The sequence below is a fragment of the Hippocampus bargibanti genome, linkage group LG14 (assembly GCF_051943395.1).
Source record: "Hippocampus bargibanti isolate YZ-2025 linkage group LG14, ASM5194339v1, whole genome shotgun sequence".
NCBI lineage: Eukaryota > Metazoa > Chordata > Actinopteri > Syngnathiformes > Syngnathidae > Hippocampus > Hippocampus bargibanti.
Genome location: NC_142747.1, coordinates 14093538 through 14118474, shown reverse-complemented (window position 1 = coordinate 14118474; position 24937 = coordinate 14093538). Strand labels below are relative to the sequence as shown.

The 24937-nt window shown below is 39.9% G+C and overlaps 1 protein-coding gene across 4 annotated transcripts in view; it reads left to right on the top strand.

Annotated features, from left to right (window-relative positions):
* The window catches only part of grik4 (glutamate receptor, ionotropic, kainate 4), a 246096-nt gene that overhangs the window by 157017 nt on the left and 64142 nt on the right, over positions 1-24937 (top strand). For all 4 annotated transcript variants that reach the window (XM_089013796.1, XM_089013795.1, XM_089013794.1 and 1 more), the window contains exons 7-8: positions 4921-5099; positions 9564-9617. In XM_089013796.1, the coding sequence (XP_088869922.1) occupies positions 4921-5099; positions 9564-9617 (233 nt within the window). The remainder of the gene's footprint in view (positions 1-4920; positions 5100-9563; positions 9618-24937) is intronic.

Genomic DNA, 24937 nt, shown 5'->3' with positions numbered 1-24937 from the left:
GTGGCAGGCCATGCTTCCTCAGCAGCCTCAGGAAGTACATCATCTGCTGGGTTTGGTTTTTTTTTTCAGGCCCAGCAGATGATGTATTTTCCAGTTGTTGTTTTTTTTTTTACAGAGCTTCAGAGACGCACACATAGTGTATAGTAGTGAAGTGCCGTTGTGTGAGTGGATAAAACTAAAACTCGCAAAGCAAATGTGGTTTTGACCTCAGGTGCAAATAAATCCCACGCCAGATGGACAACAACCAGTTGTGTGAATGACTACACAATTGCCATTCCTTGCCAGGAGACGCTAAAATCATATTTTGCAGTGGAGGATTCAGTTAAAGGGGAAAAAATGGTCACTCAGCTTTGTGTGTCCACAAAATAGTCAAATAGCAACACACTTAAAATCCTCCTGTCCATTGTTCTTCAAAATGTTTCCTGTTGTAGGTAGCTGAAGTTTCATGTGACTTCTGAGAATGACACTTGACATAAAATCCACATTCGTGATGTCAGTGGATTTTTGTTTCTTCGTCTTCACAAGACACTTTGATGATGAAAGCAACATGCAGATAAGTGTGAGGGTGATTTACATGAGCATACATTAGTGTGACTGATCATGGTAATTAAACTGCCACTTTGGTGAAGGTGCTCTATGTTCACATCCCAACAGTTCAATGAACACGCTGTCATAGTGGCAAACCAATTTGAATCAGTTTATTTGGCTATTTCATTTGTAGACTGATGAAAAGCTGCTTGAGTGCACACATCGTCTATTTGGGTTTTTCACTCCAATGAAAAATAATTGTCATAAGAGTCATGAAGCAAAGTTCTTCTCCACTGTGGTGTTCATCAGAGGTTTGGCAGGTTATTTTACTTTAAATTATTCTATTCCCACCCAACAGATATTTTGGGTTTACTCTTTTGGGTCTTTTTTTTAAGTTTGTTTTCTTTTTGGTGTAAGAGATAGTGGTGGTATATATGATCCACGTTCTGCTGGTCTTGATGCAATAATCCTTGTTAATTCCTTGTTGATTGCTAGATGCTGTTGATGAACTAAAGCGGTGCATACATCTAAAAGTATGTGCTTGGGAGGCAATACAGTGCAACTAACTAACAAGACACTATTTATCATCGTCGACGTCAGTATAAGGTGGACTCACGTTCTAAATCTGAAGCTCTTGCACTGCAGTCAAACTAGGATCACAGATTCCTGGATTTGTCCCAGTATAGTCGTTTTCCATCAGAAAAGAGCTTTGCTTTAAGTACAAATTAATTAAGAATACTTGGAATTCTGTACTAGCAATTTGCGCTAGACAGAAAAAAAAAACAACAAACATGCAAGTCCAAGTCTTTGTTTGTTTGGACTGTCATGTTTTCCGTGTGATTGAAATCAAAGCATCAATGACTCTACATTAAACATCAAACAACAATGAAAATGACAATGTGCTGACTGATGCAAAAGGGAGTGCAGTCTGCTCTTTGTCAAATTGATTAGTTGATTGCTAATTCCCTGCAGTTATCAAAAGGCTATGAAGAAAATGTTATCAAATTAATTTTTTTCAACAATACACTGAGCCTCTCCCACTTATGCAATGAATTATTCTCAGCCCAGCAAAGAAAAAAAGCACCTGAAAGTTTAAGGTAAAACTGTCAACACCACTGCAGTGTGTCGGTCATCTATACCTGATATGAAGTCACTGATGACATTTATGGTTCCCCTCTGTGGCTATTTTGAGTTAATGGGGCGGTGATTACACTGTCACTTCAATGTTTTGACAAAGCTCCTCTACTGTACATTATAAAGTTTACATTGGCGGCAAAGTCAAAAGAGTAGGTCTTACTATGCCCGAGGCTAAATGATGAGTCATCACAAAGGTAATGTATTATTCACCTGCACACGCTGTGGATTTCATTCTCTGCTGCTGTAACATTCATTAACTGTACTCTCTGTGGGCTATTGTTGCCAGGTTTGCTCATATTTGTGTTTACAGTACATCTGTGTCATCTTACACAGTGTTGGGAGACGGATATCAAAATGAGTTGCTCATTATGACAAAGAGGAACCATGCTGGCGGTTGCATATAATTTACGATTTTGATACTTGTTAGTCAAATTGATTTGTTAGAGCCTCGAAGAAGGTCAAGAAATTATTCATGATCTTTCTATCATCAATGTTAACCGCACAAAGATTGTATTTCTGCCATGTTTTGTTTAATATTAGGGTGTGTCTAAATCTAATAAGGTAAAATTATTCCCTTTAATGAGCAAAACATAGCTTAGATTTTCAGCGTACCAAACACCACAGTGCAGTGCAAAATACTGCTCCGAATGTTCTGTTAGAATTACAGTAAAGTCTCGTTATATCGATATTCAAGGGAGTCCGAAAAAATATCGATATAACCGGGACTATCGATATATCCGACCCTGTTTGCATGTCATTTTCTCCGTGCGTGCATAGAAATAGTATCGATATAACCGGGACGATCGATATATCCGATATCGATATAACGAGACTTTACTGTAGTTACTTACACATGCTAAAAACATCCTATGTTATTTCATTTCTACTTATTCTTATCAATTAGTAAGTCCATATATGTATGTAGTTTATTTATTTGTATATGTTAATTAGTATACATGTACTCAGCTTGTATTTAGTGTAGAAATCTAGCTATTATGTTTCAGTCTAATAATAAATATTCATGATTGTATCTAGCAGATGATAGGTCCTTTCCAAAGTGACATCACTCTGAGATGTCTGAGATGCACTTGTGCGCACGCTCTTGTCTCTCTGTCCCTTGGCGTAGCTTCTCCCTTGGAAAACATCCTCTAGGTGCCTGATAATAAATATTCATTTTTTTGTATATCACCTTGCTTCCTGCTGATTTAATATATAGACTATATGGAGAGCTGAACCAGGAAGAACAACATTTAACGCAACAGTTCTCTCTCTCTTCTCCTCCTTCAGCGATTATGGGCTGACAAAACCGCAATTAAATCAACACAACAATGTATTTGCTAATGCAGCTCCCTCCAGATACAGTGTGCTAGCTCTGGCTAGTATCCTGTTGTCACTCGCGGCTTGTAATCAGAGCAGTTTTTGCAAACTAAGATTGGCTATTTTTTTGTGCATTATATGGAAAAATTCAGTGAGGACCCCGATGAGAGCATGAACTCCCTTGTGTGACACTATATTTGTATGTAGCCACGTCAGACACAGTTCACCGTCTGATGTCATGAAATCGACGTGAAATTGTACTTGAGCTGTCCCTACGAGCTCACGCGCAGGCTTGGATGTGAGGCAGGCAGACAAGGAGGGTGATTTAGTGGAAGCTATTTCAAGCTCACCAAAGACGCGTAGTCACGAGGGAGCTGGAATGACAGGTTCAAGGCAGGGTGGAGAGGAGGTCCCATGTCATTGGTGTCCACATCGAGCAAAACAAACACTTTTCATAATATACTGCCATGTAGACAGAAAGTCACTCTTGCTTTATATATAAATCTATAAAATTTGAAATAACATCAGGCGGGCACATGGACTTCTGGCTAGCATGTTGGCCTCACATTGCAGAGGTACAGGGTTCAATTCCCAGTGTGTATCATAAAATCAAAGAATAATAAGCATGTCAATTTACCAGAGCAGGCAACAACATGTAAACAAAATTGTGCTTTTATTTGGAGTTTGTGAAGCAACAATAATACATTGCCAAAGATTGCTTTTGTACTCATGTTAACATTCAGATGCTCATTCCTTGTTGGTCATGTTTTGAATAAAGGTAGCAGAAGCCAGCACGTGACCATATAATCTTTTTTACTCACTGTCAAGATTCGCCAAACTTGCAAGCAGGAGGGAGGAGCAGGGTGTATTTGACAAATTGTATTAAATAAAGTCAGGAGGAACAAAATGTCAAACAACAAAGTCATCAGAATAAAAAGTTACAAAGTATAAAAAAAAAACATGAGTAAAACATGACAAGGTGAAACAAAGCTGACAGATTGAAACAAACAATGACGCGACACTGACTGGTCAACTCGGGAGTCCTTTTCACTGTAATTTATTAAAATGGCCAACTCTTGTACAGCTGCAGGCAGGGCCCTACTGTGCCACCCGTTGGTCGCAAGCCCAAACATGAAACTCACTGTGCTTAGACTGTAAAGAATATCTTCTTCGAGTAATAATAACACAGGAAAACACAACTATTGGTGTGTGGTGGTTTTCATTACGCTAATATAAACTGTTAACGTCCATTGTCACGAGCTCTGACACGATGCCAAGGTAACATTCATGCTAATTTGTCGAGGTCGTTGCTCTCTAATAATTCCGCTTTGAATTTTCCCCTCTTCCTATTTTGGAAATTAGCCAAATAAACTCTCATAGACTGCTAAATATATGGATGGCAAGTGACTCCTTAACTGCTGCCAGGAGCCTTTTGATTAAGTTGGCTATGTTTTAATTAGTGCAAATCCCTTCACCTTACTGGAATCCAAACAGTGTATTACCACAGCAATGAGCACTCACACTTAGGGACATTTTAGACTCAACCCACCAGGTTTGTTTTTGGAATGTGGGAATACGGCAAAATACCCGCAGAATACCCACTGAAACTCAACCTAGAAAAGCCGTAGCAAGAATTGAACCTTGCACTTTAGAACTGTGAGGTTGACGTGCTATGCGGTTGTCCACTAAGCCACCCTGCTCACCCTGTTTCATGGACATTTTATTTGTTTAAGTTTTAATTATAGCTTTTGGACAACCAAGTGATATGTATGACCATCGCCAGGAATAGTTTCTATGCACCTCTCTGACTTGTCCAAAACTATTTCTTTTCAACTTTTGTGAAAGGTTATCTGCGTTAAGCCTACTCAAGTCTAGAGTGTAGTTATAGTCCTTCCTTCATTAGAAATAATCCACTCTGTGCGTTTGTGTGCTTCTCAGGCTTATTGAACCTGGAGCAGCTGCTGAGGCAGTTCCTCATCTCCAAGGAGACTCTGTCACTGCGTATGCTTGACGACAGCCAGGACCCAACGCCACTCCTGAAGGAGATACGAGACGACAAAACCCCCACCATCATCGTTGACGCCAACGCCACCATGTCCCATATCATTCTGGAACGGGTGAGCGTTGTGCATACGATAGAAATATAACAAGAATCCCAGAGGACTTAGAAATGCTGAAGGCAAGAGACGTTCAAGGATAAAAGTAATTCAATATGTAGAGAATTTATTTTATTTTATTACTTGAGGGGGGAAAAAAGCCTTGTTTCGACTTCATTTTTGTTGAGATATATATTTTATTTCCCAAAGGGCACAAAGTAAAGAATGAAGAAAATACAGAAAGAGCAACATGTTTTTTTGTTGTTTTTTTTTAACTGCCATTTGCTAAAAAAGCAAAGCGTCATCAGTCTACAGTTGCGGAAATTGTCCAAAGTCAAGACAGCAGAATGGAGGCAGTGTCAGGAACAATAACAATGATTTACAAAAAAAATAGTAATGTAGGAATCAAAACAACCGGCAATGTTCGTTTGTCGAAGGAAAATCTTAACACACAGTAGTTTTATTTTGAATGAGCTTTATTTTATCTATTATTTTTTTCATATTTACTTTTTGTTCTGCTCATTCTCACTTTTTCATTTTTGCTCCTGTAAATCGGGACCTGATGGTTTGAATTATTGATCCCTCTTGCATACCATCGCCACACGATGGTTACATAGGCTTCTACTGTAGCTTTAATTGTCCCATTCCAGCATCAAACGACAATTCTGTGTCAATTACATTTGTCCCCCATCTTGAATATGAAACCTCTCTATTTTTCATTACATAAAAACACCCGATGAATCACAGCACATTCCAAAAAACAATCTATGATCTGCAAACTCATAAAGCCAATTATATTAGGGAAGAACATTTTTTACGGGGCCATTAGCAGATGCGACACTTTGTCTCCAGCAGAACAATATGATCCTTATGTGCTTTCTCTCATCTCTGGCACATGCTGATAATTAACCTCTCAGTACATTATTAACACCTTGGACGATAAAAATGATGACGCTTTGCCTGATTGGAGATTAATGTCTGGAAGAGGCTCGATGACATCGATATTGTGATCTGGGGAAGCAAGGGCGTTTGGCGGTGGCATATCGTCCTGCTGCTATTCATACACACCTCATTATTTCTGCCAGGCAATAGATGGATGGATTGCCAGATTGAAGGAGACGTCAAATGAATGCATCACGGAGTGGGAGAGAGTTGGAGTTTTTGTTCCGTTTTCATTTGCTCTTTCCGGCTGTGGTCTTCTTTTCAAGCAAGCATTCAGGTGGCCATCAGCGGTCATCTGATCACCATAGCAACCCTAACAACATTGGTACAAAGAGCCATGAGAAGCTATAGTGTGATGTCTGTCCTCTCACCGTCTTTGCAAGTGTTCCTCCCCTCCTCCTTTCTCCTGAGTATCCATTCAGAGCCACTCCAAATTGTGGCATGACATTTACAGAAATACCTGCAAATATGGAAGCAATTAATCAAATAATTCATTTGTGGGGGGCCAAATACGGCCCACCACATCATTTTATTCGTCCATTTTTATGCGAAAGCAAATCAGACTTGTCAAATTTCATGATCATTGCTAAAATCCAAACCAAAACTTAAAATTGTCAAATATCAACCACAATGACAGTCATTATTTTTTACTTTGCATTTTAAAACTAGTTATTCATTAATTTGTTGTGCACTCCATATGTAATATGTGAAGGATATGAACCATTCTAATGGCTTCCCCCAAAATCCTAACGCCACTTAAGAGTTAACTGTAGCTACTATGTGGCCTGCAGAAAAAATGAGTTTGACACCCTTGTTATATGTAATATTTGGGCCCCCTGGCTCCTTATCTGAAGTCAACATTCTCAAACTCGGGTCTTAAACTGGACAGTGATTTTAAACCTAACGTACAAATTGGTGCTGTACTTAAATCCAGCTTCTTTCATTTTAGGCAGCTGGTTAAAATAAAATTTCTTTCTCATGACCACCTTGAAGAAGTAATCCAGCTTGATTACTGTAGTGCGCTTTACTTTGGAGTCAGCCAATCCTCCATGAAGCCTCTCCAGCTGGTCCAGAATGCTGCTGCTCGCCTCTTGACTAGTACTAATAAGAGGGAGCACATGACTCCTACTCTGGCATCCTTTCTTTGGCTCCCATGACATTTTAGGCTTCTTTTCAAAACCTTATTTTTGTCTTGAATTCATTAAATGGCCTCGCTCCTGCTTACCTCTCCAAGATCATCAACCCCTACACACCTTCCCGGCGCCTCAGGTCTGCCGACCAGACATTATTAGATGTGCCAAAAACTAAACGGAGGCTCAGAGGAGATGGAGCATTTTCTGTTGCTGGTCTTACACTCTGGAATGACCTGCCACTGAACATTCAGCAAGCCCCCTCACTTGCTCATCTTTAAAACCCGTCTCAAAACTCAGTTGTACACTTTGCTATTTGACTACACATGATTCAAACTTGATCTTAGTTTTACTCCCTGGTGCTTTCTACTATCTTTGTGAATGCTTTATTTCCTGTATATGATGTCTATTTTAAGCGATTTGTTACAGCTTCGCTGTTGTCAAAGCGATATATAAATCAATATATATTGTATTGTATTGTATTTTTATTTAAAAAAAACAGAATGCACTCCTTAGTCATGATTAGGATGTGAACACAACAAGATGTCACACACTAGACCATGACAAAGCTTTGAAGGCCACCTGAAGTGAGTTGGAAAGCGTATTTATTTCTTTGACACCTCTCCTTTCTTTCAAGTTTGTTACCGACTGCCCCATTTTGTTCCATTTTGTCTCACTTCATCACATTTCTCATAGCTAGCTAGAATGAATACTGTAGTAAGAGTTTCATCACGTTCAATCAGTCAATCCCTCGTGTGATCTGGTTCTTTCAGCGGTTTGGCACTGCCCACAACATTGCCCTACGATGCAAAGCGAGCTACAAGCGGCTCTACTACCGTCACATATAGAACACATGTCTGAACTTAACCGAATTCCTTTCTAGTTATTTAATGTCTAAAAATCCATAGCTTTTTTAATCCACTTGTTCTCGCTGGGGTTGCAGGTGTTGTGAAACCCGCAGGCAAGATCTTATTTTACTGCATAACTCTGTGCACTGATCTAGCCAGTCGATTTCTTTCTTGCTTCGCCTCCCATAGTGGAACGCTGTCCATCTTTGTGGACGTCAAGGGACACTGAGGTTTTGAAAAGCTGACAAGCTCTGCTCTAAAGTGGAGAGCAAAACATATCAAAGTTTCACACTGACGTGTTTGCCAGGCACGGATGGATACAGCGGCCATCTTGTCCGAAGGGATCTTGACTTGTCTTATGTTCATCTTCTAAGCAAGCCTCATTGGACAAAGGTCTCGCCTTTGTGAGCTTTTAGCATTCAGAGCGATTTAGGTCAGTTGTGTTAGCGTGCCGAATGTAATCTCATTCAGTCAGAGAACAGCTGCAAAGACCTTAAGTGGGAAATATACTTTGCTCACTATCAGAGACAGTCAGCGGTATGTGCAATACGCAAATGTAACAATTGAGCTTCCTCGAACATTATTTCCATTCGGTTCACAGAATTTGAGTAGCTTTTGTGCAATAGGGTATTCAACACCTAACGGAGTCTTTCCTCATTTATTTTCATAATGGCGTGAGGCAAAATTGCTGCAACCAAAATAGGAATTGGATTGAATTTACAAGATACGCAATAGGAAACGAATGATCCATTTGATTGCTTCTTTTGGGATGTCTGAATTTTCGAAACTCCTGTTTGAATGAAAAACAATGTTGTTTAGAGTATTTGAGCCACAATTTGGATTTACATCTCCTGCCCACAAATGATGTCATGTTACACTTCTTTAGATAGCAAATTAGAGGAGATTGATTGAAGATCACATCTGTTAGTTCCAGCCAGGTATCGCACTCCATTGCGCGTCATTGACTTCACCACATGACGAATGAATCATCAGTTCGACACAATCAACCAAATGCTTTGCAATCAAGTAATCACCGAAACATTTTTTTGGGTGAGACAATCACTCTACACTTTTAGGAGGGTTGAATCTGATGGCAATATAATCAAAATAAGTTGTTCAAGGTCATCGTTCTCACTTGTGGAAAATACCCGACCGGATCATATTGCATACTGTGTGCCAATACCTATTTTTGATAATGACAGCAATTCTGAAAATTTCACCATCTCCTTCACGCTTGCACTCTGCTGTGACTTTGATTTAATCAAATTGTCAGACACTTGTCGTGCGGCATACTAATTCACCCCTGAAATTTAATTGCACACCCCAGAGCTGCAGTCAAATAAATGTCTGTTCTTATCAAGAATCGGATTTGATCAGCGCGCCGCTGAGGGTTAGCACAAGTGCGCTGACCTCTCACCTCTTCATATCTTTCCAATTCTCTCTGCTTTCCAATTTGTTCAGTTTCTTCCGTTTGGACACCCAATCTTTAAATTTAGCCTCCCCCTTTTTTTTTTGTTTCTAATATTTGCCCTCACTGGTCCTCTTCTTATCTTTGCTCTGTGCAGGCATCGGAGTTGGGAATGCTTTCAGCCTACTACACGTACATCTTCACCTCTCTGGTAAGCAAAATATGAGCTGCTCTTTGCATTTCGATAAATGTAACTTTGAAAGCCATATACCTCTGATGTTTTGCAATCCTGAAAAATACGCTCACAGTCCACCTGCATCCACTGAGAGAGGCACTGAGAGACTGTGCATCTGCGACATAATAGCTTTTGTTTACATTTATATTTGGATGGATGATGTCACGCTAAGACAAAGATGCAGTATCACACCATGGCCTCCTTATTCAAAGTCTGCCTACCTTCTTTTCCTCGTTTAACCCTTCTGTTGTCCTCATTTCTTGTACACTCCCCGGGTCATTCGGGTCAAAATGTCGTCTTCAGTTAAACCCCCAAATAAGAAGGAAGCTTAATTGAATTTTTAAACACAGATTTTAATTTTGGTTGAAGAAAGAACTTGTCCTTTACTACGTATGTACTGTTGTTCATAACTCGAATGTTTGTAAGTAGGGGAGCGTCTGTACTTTGATGGAAAGGCCAACATACTACATTTTAACAACAACAATTAGTCGAAGGAACTACTTTAGTTTTGGAACAAAGGCCTTGAGTCTTCCAATTTCTGACATTGCACAAAGCTATTTCATTATATTACATTTAGTCCCCAATTGACATGACGGGTTCATTTTTTTTTTTTTTTTTTTCATAACAACACCTCAGCGGTGATTGATTTGAGGCAAATTTATAGCTTAAAAGTAGGCTGTGCCCATCGTTTGAAATTCTTTCACACCCTGAAGAGTGTTTTCTGCTTTTTGTCACTCTACACATAAATAATCCCCTCACTTCACTCTCTCCCAGGAAGCAAAGAGATATAATGTTGACGAGAGGAAGCGCCGGTGTACCCTTAGTGACTCATCCCAAATGCTTATGCACTCTTCTTACTGAGAAACAAAAGCACGGGTTATATTAAAGCCACAAAAAAAACTGTATGACGGTGAAGAGGAAACATCATGACTGTGATATGCGCTGCCTTTATTAGAGCTGATGACCTCCAACGTGAACAGACCACACCTAGCAAGGAAATTGACAAGTTATGCAATATTAGTAAAAGATTTTAGGCTGTTTATAAGACAGGGGTGTCAAATGGAATTTAACAAGTTTGATTTGCTTTCGCGGGCCGAAAAAAATGATGTGGCGGGCCGGATTTGGCCCGCGGGCCTTGACTTTGACACCTGTGTTATAAGAGATCTAAGTCCGTTTCCAAGACATCACAAGAATGTCTCCGCTGCATAAGAAGTGTTTAAAAATCCCCTGATCTGAAAGTCTGGAAGATTTTTACAGGTACACATACTACTGTATATAGTAGTATGTATGTAGTATGTAGTATAGGATTCAAATATTTTCAGACCTCACTGATTGCAGGTACAGCGTTTGATATCATCTACAGTATTTTCCGGTGTACAAGGCACTCAAAAGCCTACATTTTCTACAAAAGTAGACCCGGCGCCCAATACGCCGGTGCGCCTTATATGTGAAGTACTGTATTTTCCGGTGTATAAGGTGCACCCAAAAGCATCAATTTTCTTCAAAAGATGACCCCGCGCTTTATATGCAGGTGCACCTTATATGTGAAGTAATATTGAGCCACAACAGGTCTCATAACTACTGTCAGTAGCCACGGACTCCATTTCCTCCTGTAGAAGAAGTGGTGCGTAACCCCAGCCTTTACTGTATAATATATACTCTATAATGTGATATACCTTATATTTGGAACACTTTTGTATATTTATATTATATATATATATATATATATATATATATATATATATATATATATATATATATATATATATATATATATATATTTTTTTTTTATTTTTTTTTTATTTTTTTTTTTCATTCATTCAAGGTGCACCTTATAGTCCGGTGCGCCTTATATATGGACAAAGTTTTAAAATAGACCATTCACTGGGGGTGCACCATGTACTCCGGTGTGCCTAATACTCCGGAAAATATAGTGATATTAAGCCATAACAGGTCTCACAACTACTGTCAGCAGCCATTGACTCAATTTCCCTGATTGCGTTAACCCAGCCTCTACTGTCACGTCTTACAATGTGGTGTACCTTTATATTTGGAAAACTTTCACATATGCATATATTTTATTTGGAAAACATTTTAGATTCATAGAACGTGTGCCTTATCCAGTCCTATGCGCCTTATATATGGAAAAAGTTTGAAAGTACAACATTCATCGCCTTATACTCCAGTGTGTCTTATAACAGGAAATACGGTATCTGTATATTTGATAATGAATATTGTTTTTAATATTAATAGTAATTAATAATAATTAACATGCATGTTCTAATTAATTATAATACTATTGTGAATTAATATTATTCATGTATCGGGTCTAAATTTACTTTGAAAATGATAAATCTTGCCCCCCAAAAAATACTGATAAATGCATGGCATCCTTAAACAGGGTTGATCAAATATGCATCTAATTGAGTAGATAATACGATGTTAATACAGGTCACGTTATTGCTCCACTGCATATCTCGGACTTCAGGGCATCGAATAGCCTGTCCTTAATTCTTGCAATCTTTTTTTTTTACGTTGGCTCTCATTTTTTCGGCTTCGTTCGCTCTTTGTTCCTCCGAGCTTTGCTTCCTTCTGTCTGCTTACCCCATTGGCATTTGATTTATCATTGCTCTGAGACACCCATGACGAATGATGTGCCATAGCGCACCATTGGCTAATCTGTTTCTCATGACTCATTTGAAGGCACCCATCAATGTCCTTGTGCCACACACCTGTAAATTCTTGCATTTCTTGAAGTTTCGCGTCTTGCCTCTCTCACCGATTTTGTCGCACTCTATCTTCATTTGGGGCTTTTTGCTGCATTTATTCAAGAAAAATGAAGACAAATATTCATTTATTCGTTCATTTTCCCATCCCCTTTATCCTCACAAGGGTCACGCAGGGAATTGGTTGCTATTCCAGCCATCTTCGTGCAGTCGGCTGCCGACACCCTGAACCAGTTGCCAGCCAATTGCAAGGCACAAAGACACAAATGATGTAACTGCCGATAATCGGTGTGAAACACTGCCAGAGATATGAAGCATTCTGTGTTTTTGGGACAAGCATATAATACAAAACCACACTCCATGGACTAAAGCACAGAGAGTGAAAAACAGCATCAGGCTTTGAAAAGTGGACGTTTACAGAATTGTTGCAGCAGATCAGCCGGCGTCATGGAACCTCTTACAGGGAGTCATGCGCACAAGCACGGATGCATGCACACACACGCACACACACACACACGCACATGCACACACACACACACACGCAAACACGCGCACACACACACACACACACACACACACACACACACACACACACGCACACACACACGCGCACACACACACACACACACACACACACGCGCACACACACACACACACACACACACACACACACACACACATATGCAGAGGCTTGTTGTACCAAAGCTGATGGATGGTCGGCACAAAGAATGATAAAAGGACACACGCTTGTGCGGGCAGACGCATTTTCAGTCCCACTAGCACTCGGTCTACGCTCTGTGGCTTCCATTTAAGTGATTTGTTCCCCACTGCCCAAGCTACTCTGCGGGATTGAATAAATCACATCAGGTTGCTGGTGTCTCATCATATGTTGATGGGACCCCTAATGACATTTGAAGGTTAGCTGAGCACAAGATCGGGACTTCCAGCGATGGCATTGCTTTGTTTTGATCTCGACAAAAAAAAAGTGTCACATGTTTGGAAACATTTGCACTGTATTATCCTTTGCTACCACAATCCGCTCAGCTGTCTGCATATTTACTTTGTTTCTTTTCACATCCACATATTTGTTACGTCAGTCACTTGGGACTGGTTTTAGTCCATAATGATGAAAAAGCAAGTTATTGAACATATGCATCCAAACTAAATCACTCCCTCTTGTGTATGAATCAAGCGTATGGAAAAAAAGCACAACGGAGTCCTCGGTTTACGGCATTTCCGATATGAAGTCAAGTCAAAAAGTCAACGTCAAAGTCAGCTTTATTGTCAAATATGCTAATATGCATGACATACAGCAAAGATGAAATTACTGTCCTCTCGGACCCAGCATGCAAAGCACTTATAATGACTTTAACAAACAAAATAAACATGAAAACGGCAATTTGCCGGGAGAGGGGAGCCGTTGCCTGTTCACGCGCCGCCATCTTGGGGAAAAACAAAACAACAAAAATGACAAATAATATGACAACACAAAGACACAGAGTCATTCATTCTTCAGGACTTGCTGTACCCTCTTTTTGATGACTTGAAGCAGTTCTAGATGAAAGAGGAGAGGATCAAAGCATCCATTTCAGCAGTGGATCAGGGACGTCATGGTGGAATTTGCACGTCTACGACAAGCTAAATGTTGAAAGCAAACACGAAGCTGTAGCATCCATTGACGACAAGACATTGTCTCACATCTCCTGTACACACTTTGTTGAGCCGAATTAAAAATATATACATTTTATAATTTATTTATAATACATTAATGCATTTGACTTTGTGTGCAGCAAGTGTCAGTGATTCGGGGCAATGACACACATCTCGGTTTAACCGTCAAAATAATTGGATATGGACAGTAAATTGGAATAAGACTTAAAACTGTCATGTAAATCCAGTCTAAAAGCACTGAATAGAGTCCGGACCTCTGCCAAGTCTGAAGCAATTTGTACTGTCCATCGCCCATTGATCCCTGAGTACAATATTATAAATAGTGTCAATGACAAAGGAATCCATAAAACACGAGTGCTCTGTTCAGATTTCCTCCTGCAACAACTCCACCACAAGTTATTGTGGAAAGTCGAGATAAGGTGCAGCGAGCGTAAGCAAATGTAAATGAGGCAAATATGGGGGGGGGATAAGGTAAGCAATTGTCAACACTCAGCATTTTGCTTATTTTCAATCACATTCCATTTGACTTTGAAGAATGAGGCCATGGTGTCATCTTGCATCTCTGCCTCAGCTCTATGTGCCTAACATCATATGTGTGATGTAAGCATGTTATGGCATGCAAGTCTAGCCTCCCAACTTAACTCCAATATTCCAATTACAAATGTTGTCTTTTCAATCAGGGATTGTCAAGGTGCAGTACACATACTCTTCGTGGTACGCAGGGTCTCTTTTCGGTGTACATGAAAGAATCACAAAATTAAATACAAGTATACCTTCTGCATTTAATCTCTCTGCACGTTCTTCTTTTCTTAATACCTTCTGCGGAGTCTGGGCCTTCTGCTGGAGAGTCTCTGGAGTCTCACCCCCCATTTTAGCTTGGGGCCTCCACCAGAGGCCAGGAAGCTTGAGGGTCCTGCACAGTATCCGTGCTGTTCCCAGCACTGCGCATTTCTGGACCGTATATATATATATATATATATATATATATATATATATATATATATATATATAGATATATAGATAGATAGATAGAGATATAGAGAGATATAGACAGACAGACAGATAGATAGATAGATAGATAGATAGATAGATAGATAGATAGATAGATAGATAGATAGATAGATAGATAGATAGATAGATAGATAGATAGATAGATAGATAGAGAGATAGACCGTATTTCCAGTGTATAATGTATAATGGTGGATTTTCAAACTGTTTCCATATATATGGCAATAATGGCACACCGGACTATAAGGCGCACCTTCAAAGAATGTTTTTTTTTCCAAATTTAATATGTAAATATACACAAGATTTCCAAATATAAGGCAGACCACATTATAAGGTAGAGGCTGGGGTTACGCTGTACTTCTTCTACAGGGCGTAATTGAGTCAGTGGCCGATGACCTAATAGTTGCGAGACCTGTTGCCTATACTATATACTGTATCTATTTCTTGTTTGAGATACAAAGCTTCTCGTATACTTTTTTTCCATTTGGTTTCATGTATCATTTGGGTGAACACAAGGCCATCAGCATCAGCATTTAGGCTTTAGGCTTGGCAGTGTTTATGTCAGCCTATCATTCATTCCCTTGCCTATGGCTTGCAAATTGACATTGGAGCAGCGTTGCAAATTTTCCGCATTGCAAAAAGTTTTTTTCTGTCCCCGGCTGTGGTTCTGCTGCAGTTTGAGAAGCTTTATGGTGTCACACCAATCCAACTTACGGCAGTAGTGAGAAGTTTCTCGAAACTCAGCGGGATGGCCTGCTACTATTGCAACTGATGAAAATGCTTTGAATTGGCATTTGTGCAAAGTCAATCACGTCTAGCTGGAGGGCTGAACTCACATTCAACAGCAATAAAACCGCTCAAAGTGAAGATTTGGATAACCTGAAGTTGCCACAAAGTAAAGCTTTTATCACCCTCCGAAACCATCTGCTGAATCAGGCTCATTTGTTGTCGCCAATGATGGCCTCTGGTTGGATGTTTTCTGTCTTTGCATGTCTGACTGCTCTGAGAATTCAGTATTTTCCTCAGTGGTAGAACTAGCATGCTCTCTTCTGCACGATTTGTGATGATCAAATCCTGTTTTGATAAGCTTGCCATGGATAGTATCAGCTATATTCTATATTGTCAAGTTACCGCAGTCCTCAAATGGCAAATTTCTTACCCTGTGGTCATTTTGCAACACTGCTTCCGTGCTAATTGGAGAGCTATCAGCACGGGAATTGTATGCAAACAATAACAGTAACGTCTCAAGTGCTGTTCGGTGGCTCTGTATTTGTATCTGCATCCTTTGATGTCGGTTGAACTGATTTTTCATGATCTCCTGAGCTTGTCACAATTAAAATATAGAGGTAATAAATCATCTGTTTTTGTGAAGGTTATGATTTTTTTCTGCAATGTCTTTGGGTGGCTTCGTAGCGGTGCCACCGTGAGGCTGTTGTTCATTTAAGTTAATGCTTGGATTTTTGAGCCTCATTTTAATGTGTTCCCTTAGGCTACCGTAATAATTATGAAGTGATTTTTTTTGTGTTCGTCTGAAACTGTTATCTGAGTTAATCCCGATTATTCTTTGTCAAGACACCGGCATGCCCTCTGTGCTTACAACATGCCTCTGCGCTTACAACATACAATTTGACTGTAATTATATTTTCCTTTCTTTGAAGAAAGTATTGTACCAGCTCAAATTTTGGCTTGCACCATTTTATTTTCATCTTATTAGAATGGTTTGTTTTCCTAGGGTGGTGTAGTTTTGATCTGTGGCGTTCTTGTCATTTCATCGGTTCCTCACAGCCAATCCTCAGGCCATCTTTCGCACCAAAACAGCATGTATCTCCCTTGGCCTTCCTCAGGCTTTGGCCTTAATGAAAAAATACTATCTATGTGATCCAGAATTCAATTTTATGTCTATTGCTCAAGTCGAATTTTCTTTTCAATATTTAAAGGAATAAAAAAAAACATCCAGATTGCCCTGCACAAATGGTGACGCATCTTGTCTTTGAAAAGGTTTCGGAGTGCGCTCACTGTGACTGTGAAAATTATTGAGATTTAATTATTTCCCCTACGCCGATTATGTCAAGTTCATATTACCCTGTCGCTGAGACTCAATCGACTGAGAAATAGAAAAAGGAGTTGGATACGTGGAGGCGGACAAAAGGCATGCAGACTGTAAACAACATTAATGTCATAAATAAAATGTACTTGCCTTCCATTTGTTACACAAACAACCGGGTTTTTGTTGTATTAAAGAGTCTCTTTCCATGCTCTTGGTAGCAGTAGAAATGATATTTTTACATTAATTATGTGTTATTACAGTACTGTACTTAATTATATCAACCCTCTCCTGTATTTTAAAGTTGACAATTGTTCTGCTCTGGTCATAGAAAATTAATTCAGCAGAATAGAATAAGCCTTATTAGTACCATATTTGTTCAAGTGGTTCATTTCGGATAGAGTACCGGTATTATAGATATTCATTATTAAAGGGTATTTATTTTTCACAATACCCATTTCTCGGTAGACGTAGAAAAACAAAATACAGGAGCTGCTAGGAAGGCAGCCATTCTCGCGGTGCCATCTTGACGTCAAAAGAAAAAAAAACAACATAACACTAAGACACAGTCATTAAATCTTCAGCACTTTCTACACCATCTTTGTTGTATGAAGCAGTTCTACATGAAACAGGAGAGGATCAAAGTGTCCTTTTCACCAGTGGATCAGGGACATCATGGTGAAATTTGCGTGTCTGCTATAAGATGAATGTTAAAAGCAAACACGAAGCTATAGCATCCATTGATGAAAGAGATTGTCTCACATCTCCTGTCCCATGTAAATCCGCTTCAATTTCCAATTCCCGCTTCAACCCTTTCCAACCTTCTCTCCTCAAATCACATATCTCCACCCTGATTATTAACCTCCCATTTCTAATTACTCATGTTCCTCCCACTCTCATTCACCCCTTCAAGAAGAAACACTCTCATAGTCATATAATGTTGCAAAACCAGTCTTATTTCAAGTCTCCCATTTCCAAGTTACTTGAAACAAATAGTTGCCGTACAGCAGGGGTGTCAAAGTCATTTTTTGCTGCGGGCCACATTGTAGTTATGATTTCCTCTCGAGGGCCGTTATGAATTTGGGGAACCCATTAGAATGTTTAAATCCCTTGAAATATTACATATAGAGCACACAGCAAATTAATGAATAACTCGTTTTCAAATCTGAAGTCAAGAATAATTACTTTTATTGTGGTTGACATCCAAAAATATGAAATTTTGGTTCAGATTTTAGCAATCATCATGGAATTTAACAAGTTTGATTTGCTTTCGCGGGCCGAAAAAAATGATGTGGTGGGCCGGATTTGGCCCGCGGGCCTTGACTTTGACACCTGTGCCATACAGCTTGAGGAACACCTCACACAAAACAATCTGTCTGACAAATTTTGTTTTGGTTTAAGCACAGCTCTGCTCAGGATGATAACGACTTTCTCATGACTACTGACTCATGACTACTGCCAACACACCTCATTGTCCTGGACATATAAGCAGCTTTTAACACCATGGACCACACCCTGCTCCTTTTAGCGTACACATACCACTGAAAGACTGATAGACAACAGTGTAATGGTTTAAGACCTATCCCCCAGACAGGACTGAGTATGTCTCGCATTAAGAATGTGAGTCCAGTCCGCTTGACCAGTCACCTGTTGTGTTCCCCAAAGGTCAATACTCGCCCCCATCCTCTTGGTATATAGGCATCATTTGGTCTCGCTATCAATAAACGTCGACTCTTCTTTCCACTGGTACGCTCACATCACACAATTCCACGTTAAAAATGAACCAAACTCCTTCATATCCCTGTCATCTCTTATTTCTGCTTTGATAAACTCAAGACGTGAAGGAAACAGCAGTTCAATAGCAAAAAAACAGAAGCGCTCCTCATTGGTATCCGTCATCACGTTCAATCTTCATATCCCAAGTTACCGTCTCCTCTCCTCCACAGTAAGAAACTTTGAGGACTGGTCTGATCTGACCCCCATCTGACCTTCACACACCATATATAAAACATTTTACCACATTTTCTAGCTCTTGAGTAATTTCCTCACCGCTGTAGTACTTTAATAGGCTCTTCATCTGAATACCGTGTAACATTACAATTAGTATTCTCCACCTTCTTTTGTAAGGTTACCAAGACCTATTCCAGATTTGAGAATGTGACGTAAATGTCTCTCATGTAGGAATGATGATGGAGATGTGGATTGTGCAGCTTTAAATTCATCTCGTAGTCATGTATGTGTTAGTCATTTGCTCGACCTACTTGAAGAGGAAAATGTCACTGTCACATTCTCACATTGAGAACAGAATGAGGACACCGTTGATAAATGTAATAGTATCCACAAAGGGCGTTATAATGAGTCATGTTTGCCAAACTGTGGATGACGCTGGCACAAGGTGCTAATATATTGTCGTAAGCTGAAGGGTACATTTGCTGATAACTCGGTTTGATTACTCTTTCACAGCTTGGAAATTTACTGATACCTTTCTTTCTCTTGGACCTGAAAACAGATATGGTTAGTGTACAAATTCCAGAATGTTGTCGGTTTTTTTTTACAGATCTGTCAATAATAGACACACTCTGTACTTACATCAGTCACTGCCAGACATGTGCAAAAATGGGTCACTCCAGAGCCAGGGTTTGTCATTATCACTCGAATTCCAGGACCCGCAGAATAGAGTTTTAGGACTACATAAACATTCAATGCAGCACAAGAAACCTTAGATTCTCTTTTTTCATCAGAAAAAAATAGTTAATTCCTAAATTATATGGGTCTGGAGTTATATGAGCTTGAAATGAGGGCAGCTGTCCAAAATACAATGTAATACATACATACGTTCAAAGAAGTACAGATGACGGCAGAAGAAACCTTTTCATCGATGGACCACTCCTGTACGACTGACAGCTTACACAGACGAAATGTAATCGATACATATTGGTTTCTATCTAATTGGTTTCCTGACACAATCCTCTGTATTTATTGGGACCGGCACAAGAAGACTTATGTCCCTTTGTGGCTACCGAACAAGCAACTCGCTCAGTAAAAGGCTCCCAAACACAACACGTCATCAGCACAGCAACAATCAAAAAAGCAAAACTATACTCACCATTTGATGACAATGCGCTTGTATCTGCCCCTATATTTGACCGATCTCACACAAAAAAAGATTCATAGCCTAGCCAAAGATGCTTTTTGCTTCTCTGATCATATCACAAATAGCAGCGATTCCAATCTGCTTGTGTTAACGATGTCGATTCACACCAAATTATATGCCACATGTCCTCAAATAAGAGCCTCTACTAATAGACGTGGCATCTCAATTAGTCAGCGAGTGTTTTCCCCTGCAGCAAAACAACAGCTCTCGCTATACATCGCAATACTCACTGCAATCATTCTGAGTCGACTAAACAGCAGTAAACATTTTTTTCTAGTATTATTCAAGCACAATTTAATGACCAATCCCAGCCTTTTCACAAATTGCTGCCATAATAACAACTTCTTAGCCATTATATTATGAAGAAGCATTGTACTGCTTGAGCCGATCCTGAAACGATATCCCGTTTAACCATCTAGTGGTACTCTTTCCTCCACACATGAAAAATATCGTTTCGCCACCATGTAATGTAGCTTCAAGCGCTCGTTTGTGATCATTTGCTTGTCTTTTCCCGTTTATCTTCATTTGTCCAGCGTTCTTCCACCACAGGGATTCGTTTATGTCCACACATTATTGCGCAAAGTGCGTCAAACATCATTTAATAAAAGCATTTGTTTTTGTCAAATAGTTCCTTCCACCACGCCAGCATCTGTTTTTTTTTTTAACACCAGAGGCACATAAGTACTGTTTAGCATTAATTACGCTGTTGTGAACCATGTGCCACTAAAAGGTTGCAACCACTGTATTCCTCTGTTGCCGACAAGAATATCCATGCGGTGTAGCTCATTTTCTCTTAGGTTAATGTGAATTCATTTGCATGTTTATATTTTATTAAAGCTACGATTGACCGCAGTATGTGAACTGTTCATCAGACATATGGGATTTTGATTCTGTTTTATTAAAAAGCAACAAAAAAGACTTCAATGTACAAGTAAGAAAATACCGATGGGGATGGCTGACGAAGAGCTTCAATGCCGATCAAATGTTTTCTTTTCTTCAAATGCTGGAAGTATAGCATCAATGCCATTTTTGGAAAAAAGATTTTGAATAGATGATGCATGCTGAAAAACGTTGCCAACAACCTGCAGTGGCGAGTGCTAAAATCGACTGATTTCTAGATATTGGGGAAAAAGCAATAGTTTACATATTAACAGTGTTGGGCCATGCATGTCACACCTAGGCCTTCAGTAGTGCTATGTCTGAATCACTCCATAGCTTCAAGTGTAGTATGATTTACTACATGTCCACTAGGGGAAATAACTTGAAGAAACTTAAGAAATACTGTCATTAAACGGTTCAATTTTTTTTAATATGAACATGTGGATTTGTGGTAACCTCATAAAATAACAATATTATTTTCTATTTCTTCTAGCTTCGCAGCTGTCCAACCTTTCTCCATGATGTCCATCTATTTTTGAAAAGTGCGTCTTGAAAATAGCTTTAAATCTGCAATAAATCTGCAACCAAGTCAAAGTCAAGTCAAAGTCAAAGTCAGCTTTATTGTCAAATATGCTAATATGCATGACATACAGCACAGATGAAATTAATGTCCTCTCGGACCCAGCGTGCAAGACATGCAAGGCACTTATAACGTGGCTAAAAAAGACATACAATTGACAACAAACAATACATGTAATTTCTGTATGTAAAGTGAGGTAGTGTCGTATGGAAAGTGAGGTAGTGACATATGTAAAGTGAGGAAGTGACGTACATAAAGTGACGTAATGTCGTAATTGCAAAAACAACAACTAGAAAGGGTTGAAGTGAGGTCTTGTCTAATGAGAAATAACAAAAAAAATAGAGTTCAGGATGATCGTACAGCATGTAGCGTGTACTCAGAGTTCGGTGAGTGTGGCAGTGGGAAGGGGCAGGCTGGGCAGGGCTGGGAGGGAGTTGAGTCTCCGGACTGCCTGGTGGCAGAAACTGTCCTTGAGCCTGCTGGTCTTGGCTCGGAGACTCCGCAGTCTCCGACCCGATGGCAGCAGGGTGAAGAGGCTGTGGGAGGGGTGGGTGGGATCGCCAGCGATCCGGATGGCTCTGCGGGTGAGGCGGGTGTTGTAGATGTCCTGAAGGGGGGGGAGAGAGACACCGATGATCTTGTCAGCTGTCCTCACGATGCGCTGCAGAGTCTTACGGCAGGACACGGTGCAGGCGCCGTACCACACAGTGATACAGCTGGTCAGGATGCTCTCTATGGTACCGCGGTAGAAGGAGGTCGTGATGGGGGTCGGGGCTCCAACTCTTTTGAGCTTGCGGAGGAAGTACAGGCGCTGGTGGGCTCTCTTGGCCATTGATGCCGTGTTGTGGCTCCAGGACAGGTCTTTGGATATGTGCACTCCCAGGAACTTGGTGCTGCTCACTCTCTCCACTGCAGCACCGTCGATGGTTAGTGGAGCATGCTGGGGGCGCACTCTCCTGAAGTCCACAAATCCATGTCTTCTCCTCTTTCAGCCATTGTGGGTTGACAAAAACACTCTTAAATCAACACAACAATATACAATACAATACAACAATATTTGCTTATGCCGCTCGCTATAGATAGTTTGTGCTAGCTCTGGCCAGTATGCGCTTATCACTAGCGACTAGTGATACTATGATTGGCTAGTGACTCACCAATCATCTTATTGGTTCAAGCAACAATTTGACCGACACATTTGATGCCACAGGGCCTGCAGAACTCATTGTGACGGCGTCCAGGTAGATTTCTGACCCTGGTAACAAATAATGGCTGAAATGTGATTGGGTAAATGCTTAAATATGAAAACACACATCTGGAAGCAGCACGGCAGGGGAAAAGTAATGAAAGGAAGCTGAAAGACAATTTGGAATGATTTAATAAGAATTCACGGACAAAATATAATAAACATCTAATAGTTTTAGGCCAGCAAAGAAGGCCTTGCAGGCCCTGACGGCCTACTAGTGCATTGTTGTAAAACAGGTCCAAGAATTTGAAGCATTTCCTTCTGCCAACTTCAGCTTGATTCTGGCAATGCTTTTGTGGCGATTAATAAAGATTGAGATCCTTTGTTACTCTGCTGTCTGAGATATGAATGTCTTCCCAGAAGAATCTCTCTCAGATTCCTAACATATGTCACTGTCTAAAATATGCATGCATTTTTCGACTCAAACAGTGTAAATATTAATCATGGCATAAGGTTCCTTCCTAACAAATAGGCTGTTGCTCTTCCAGGTCAAAGTCGTTGCTGTGAATAATGGTGAATAATAGAATAAAAGCTGCCATTTGTTTCCTCCACACCGCATGAGTCCAACCAGGTTTCTTATTGATTTATGCGACTATTATGAGTTTTCAAGCCATGTTAATGTTTTAACAGCAGCATGCTGCACAGAGATAAATGTTATGATAAGGCATCTCTGAACTTGCAGGGAATTACTTTAGCTGTAAGGTACGACGCCCTGTGGTTTTTGTTCACTTGTCCAGCTTCCGGGGATTCATTCCATAATATACACAATTTTCAACAACTAATCTTCATGACATTTTCTAAGACTCCCTTTCCCTACCTCTTTTCCTCCCACACTACGTTCCTTGAGAACAGCATAATTAAAAGCCTGCAAGAGGCTTGAGCCGAGATTTACGTGCCAATTGTTGCAATGATTTACTTCCCGCTAAGCAGACAATCTGCATATTAGAAAATATAGATAATACATTTTTATTTTGTTATGCTTAGAATATCTTGTTTTCTATCCTTTCACTCCCACCCCAACCCCATCCCTCTTCAATTGCTGCTGTGGACTGCAAATTTCCCCATTGCGGGACGAATAAAGGTATTCTGATTCTGATTCTGATATTTAATTCCAGCCTGGGCCGGGTTTGAGCTCACCTGACCTCAACTTCTTCTTCATCGAAGGGCAGAAATGTCATTCGTGAGCACTTTATCTTTTCAGCAATCAATATGCAATTTCGAGAAACACGCCTTTAGACCGTCTGCTCGGTTTGCAGTGCAACATCAGAAGATTAGAAATATTACCCTCTTCTTTTCAAATAGTCAATCCATGTCACCACTTAAGACGCTCTTTATTGGAGGGTGCAGAAACTGGTGGAAAATGTCATTAGTGAACATTACAAAATTGGATCAGATGACTTCATCTTATGTGAAAAGTGTCCTTTATCACGATCCCCAGCGGAGAATGATCGGTCAAGTGTATATGACACCATACTATGAATCTTTTTACTTTTAAATCTGGAGAACCTGTGGGACCATTTGCATTTTTTTTTACCTATTTAAACATTAAAATGTAGATTTTGCTTTTTCACCATATTTATATGCAACAAACAATTGTTCGAATGTTCCTTTCAAATACTTGGACTGTAGTTAATGCTGCCTATATCACCCTAACTTCCTGCTTCTCGTTCTTGAAAGCTTTTTATTTGACCTATTTTTTTTTTCAACTTTTCTCTGCCCTCATCATTTTAATACTGTGCCTTTTTCACCTTCTCATTGATCACAGTTGCTGTTGACCCTCCAAAGACTGCCTTTATTTTCCCCACCGCTGAGAACCGATTGTACTCCACTTAGCAATGCCCGCTTCACGCTTGTCCCATTTAGTATGCAAGAATGTGTCCTTGTCGAAAGCAATAAGAAACAGTCTGCATTTGTCTCGACTCAAACGGTGTGAACAAATATAAACCCCTGCTTTTCTCATTTCTCACAATGCCTGAAGATATTCAGTTTCC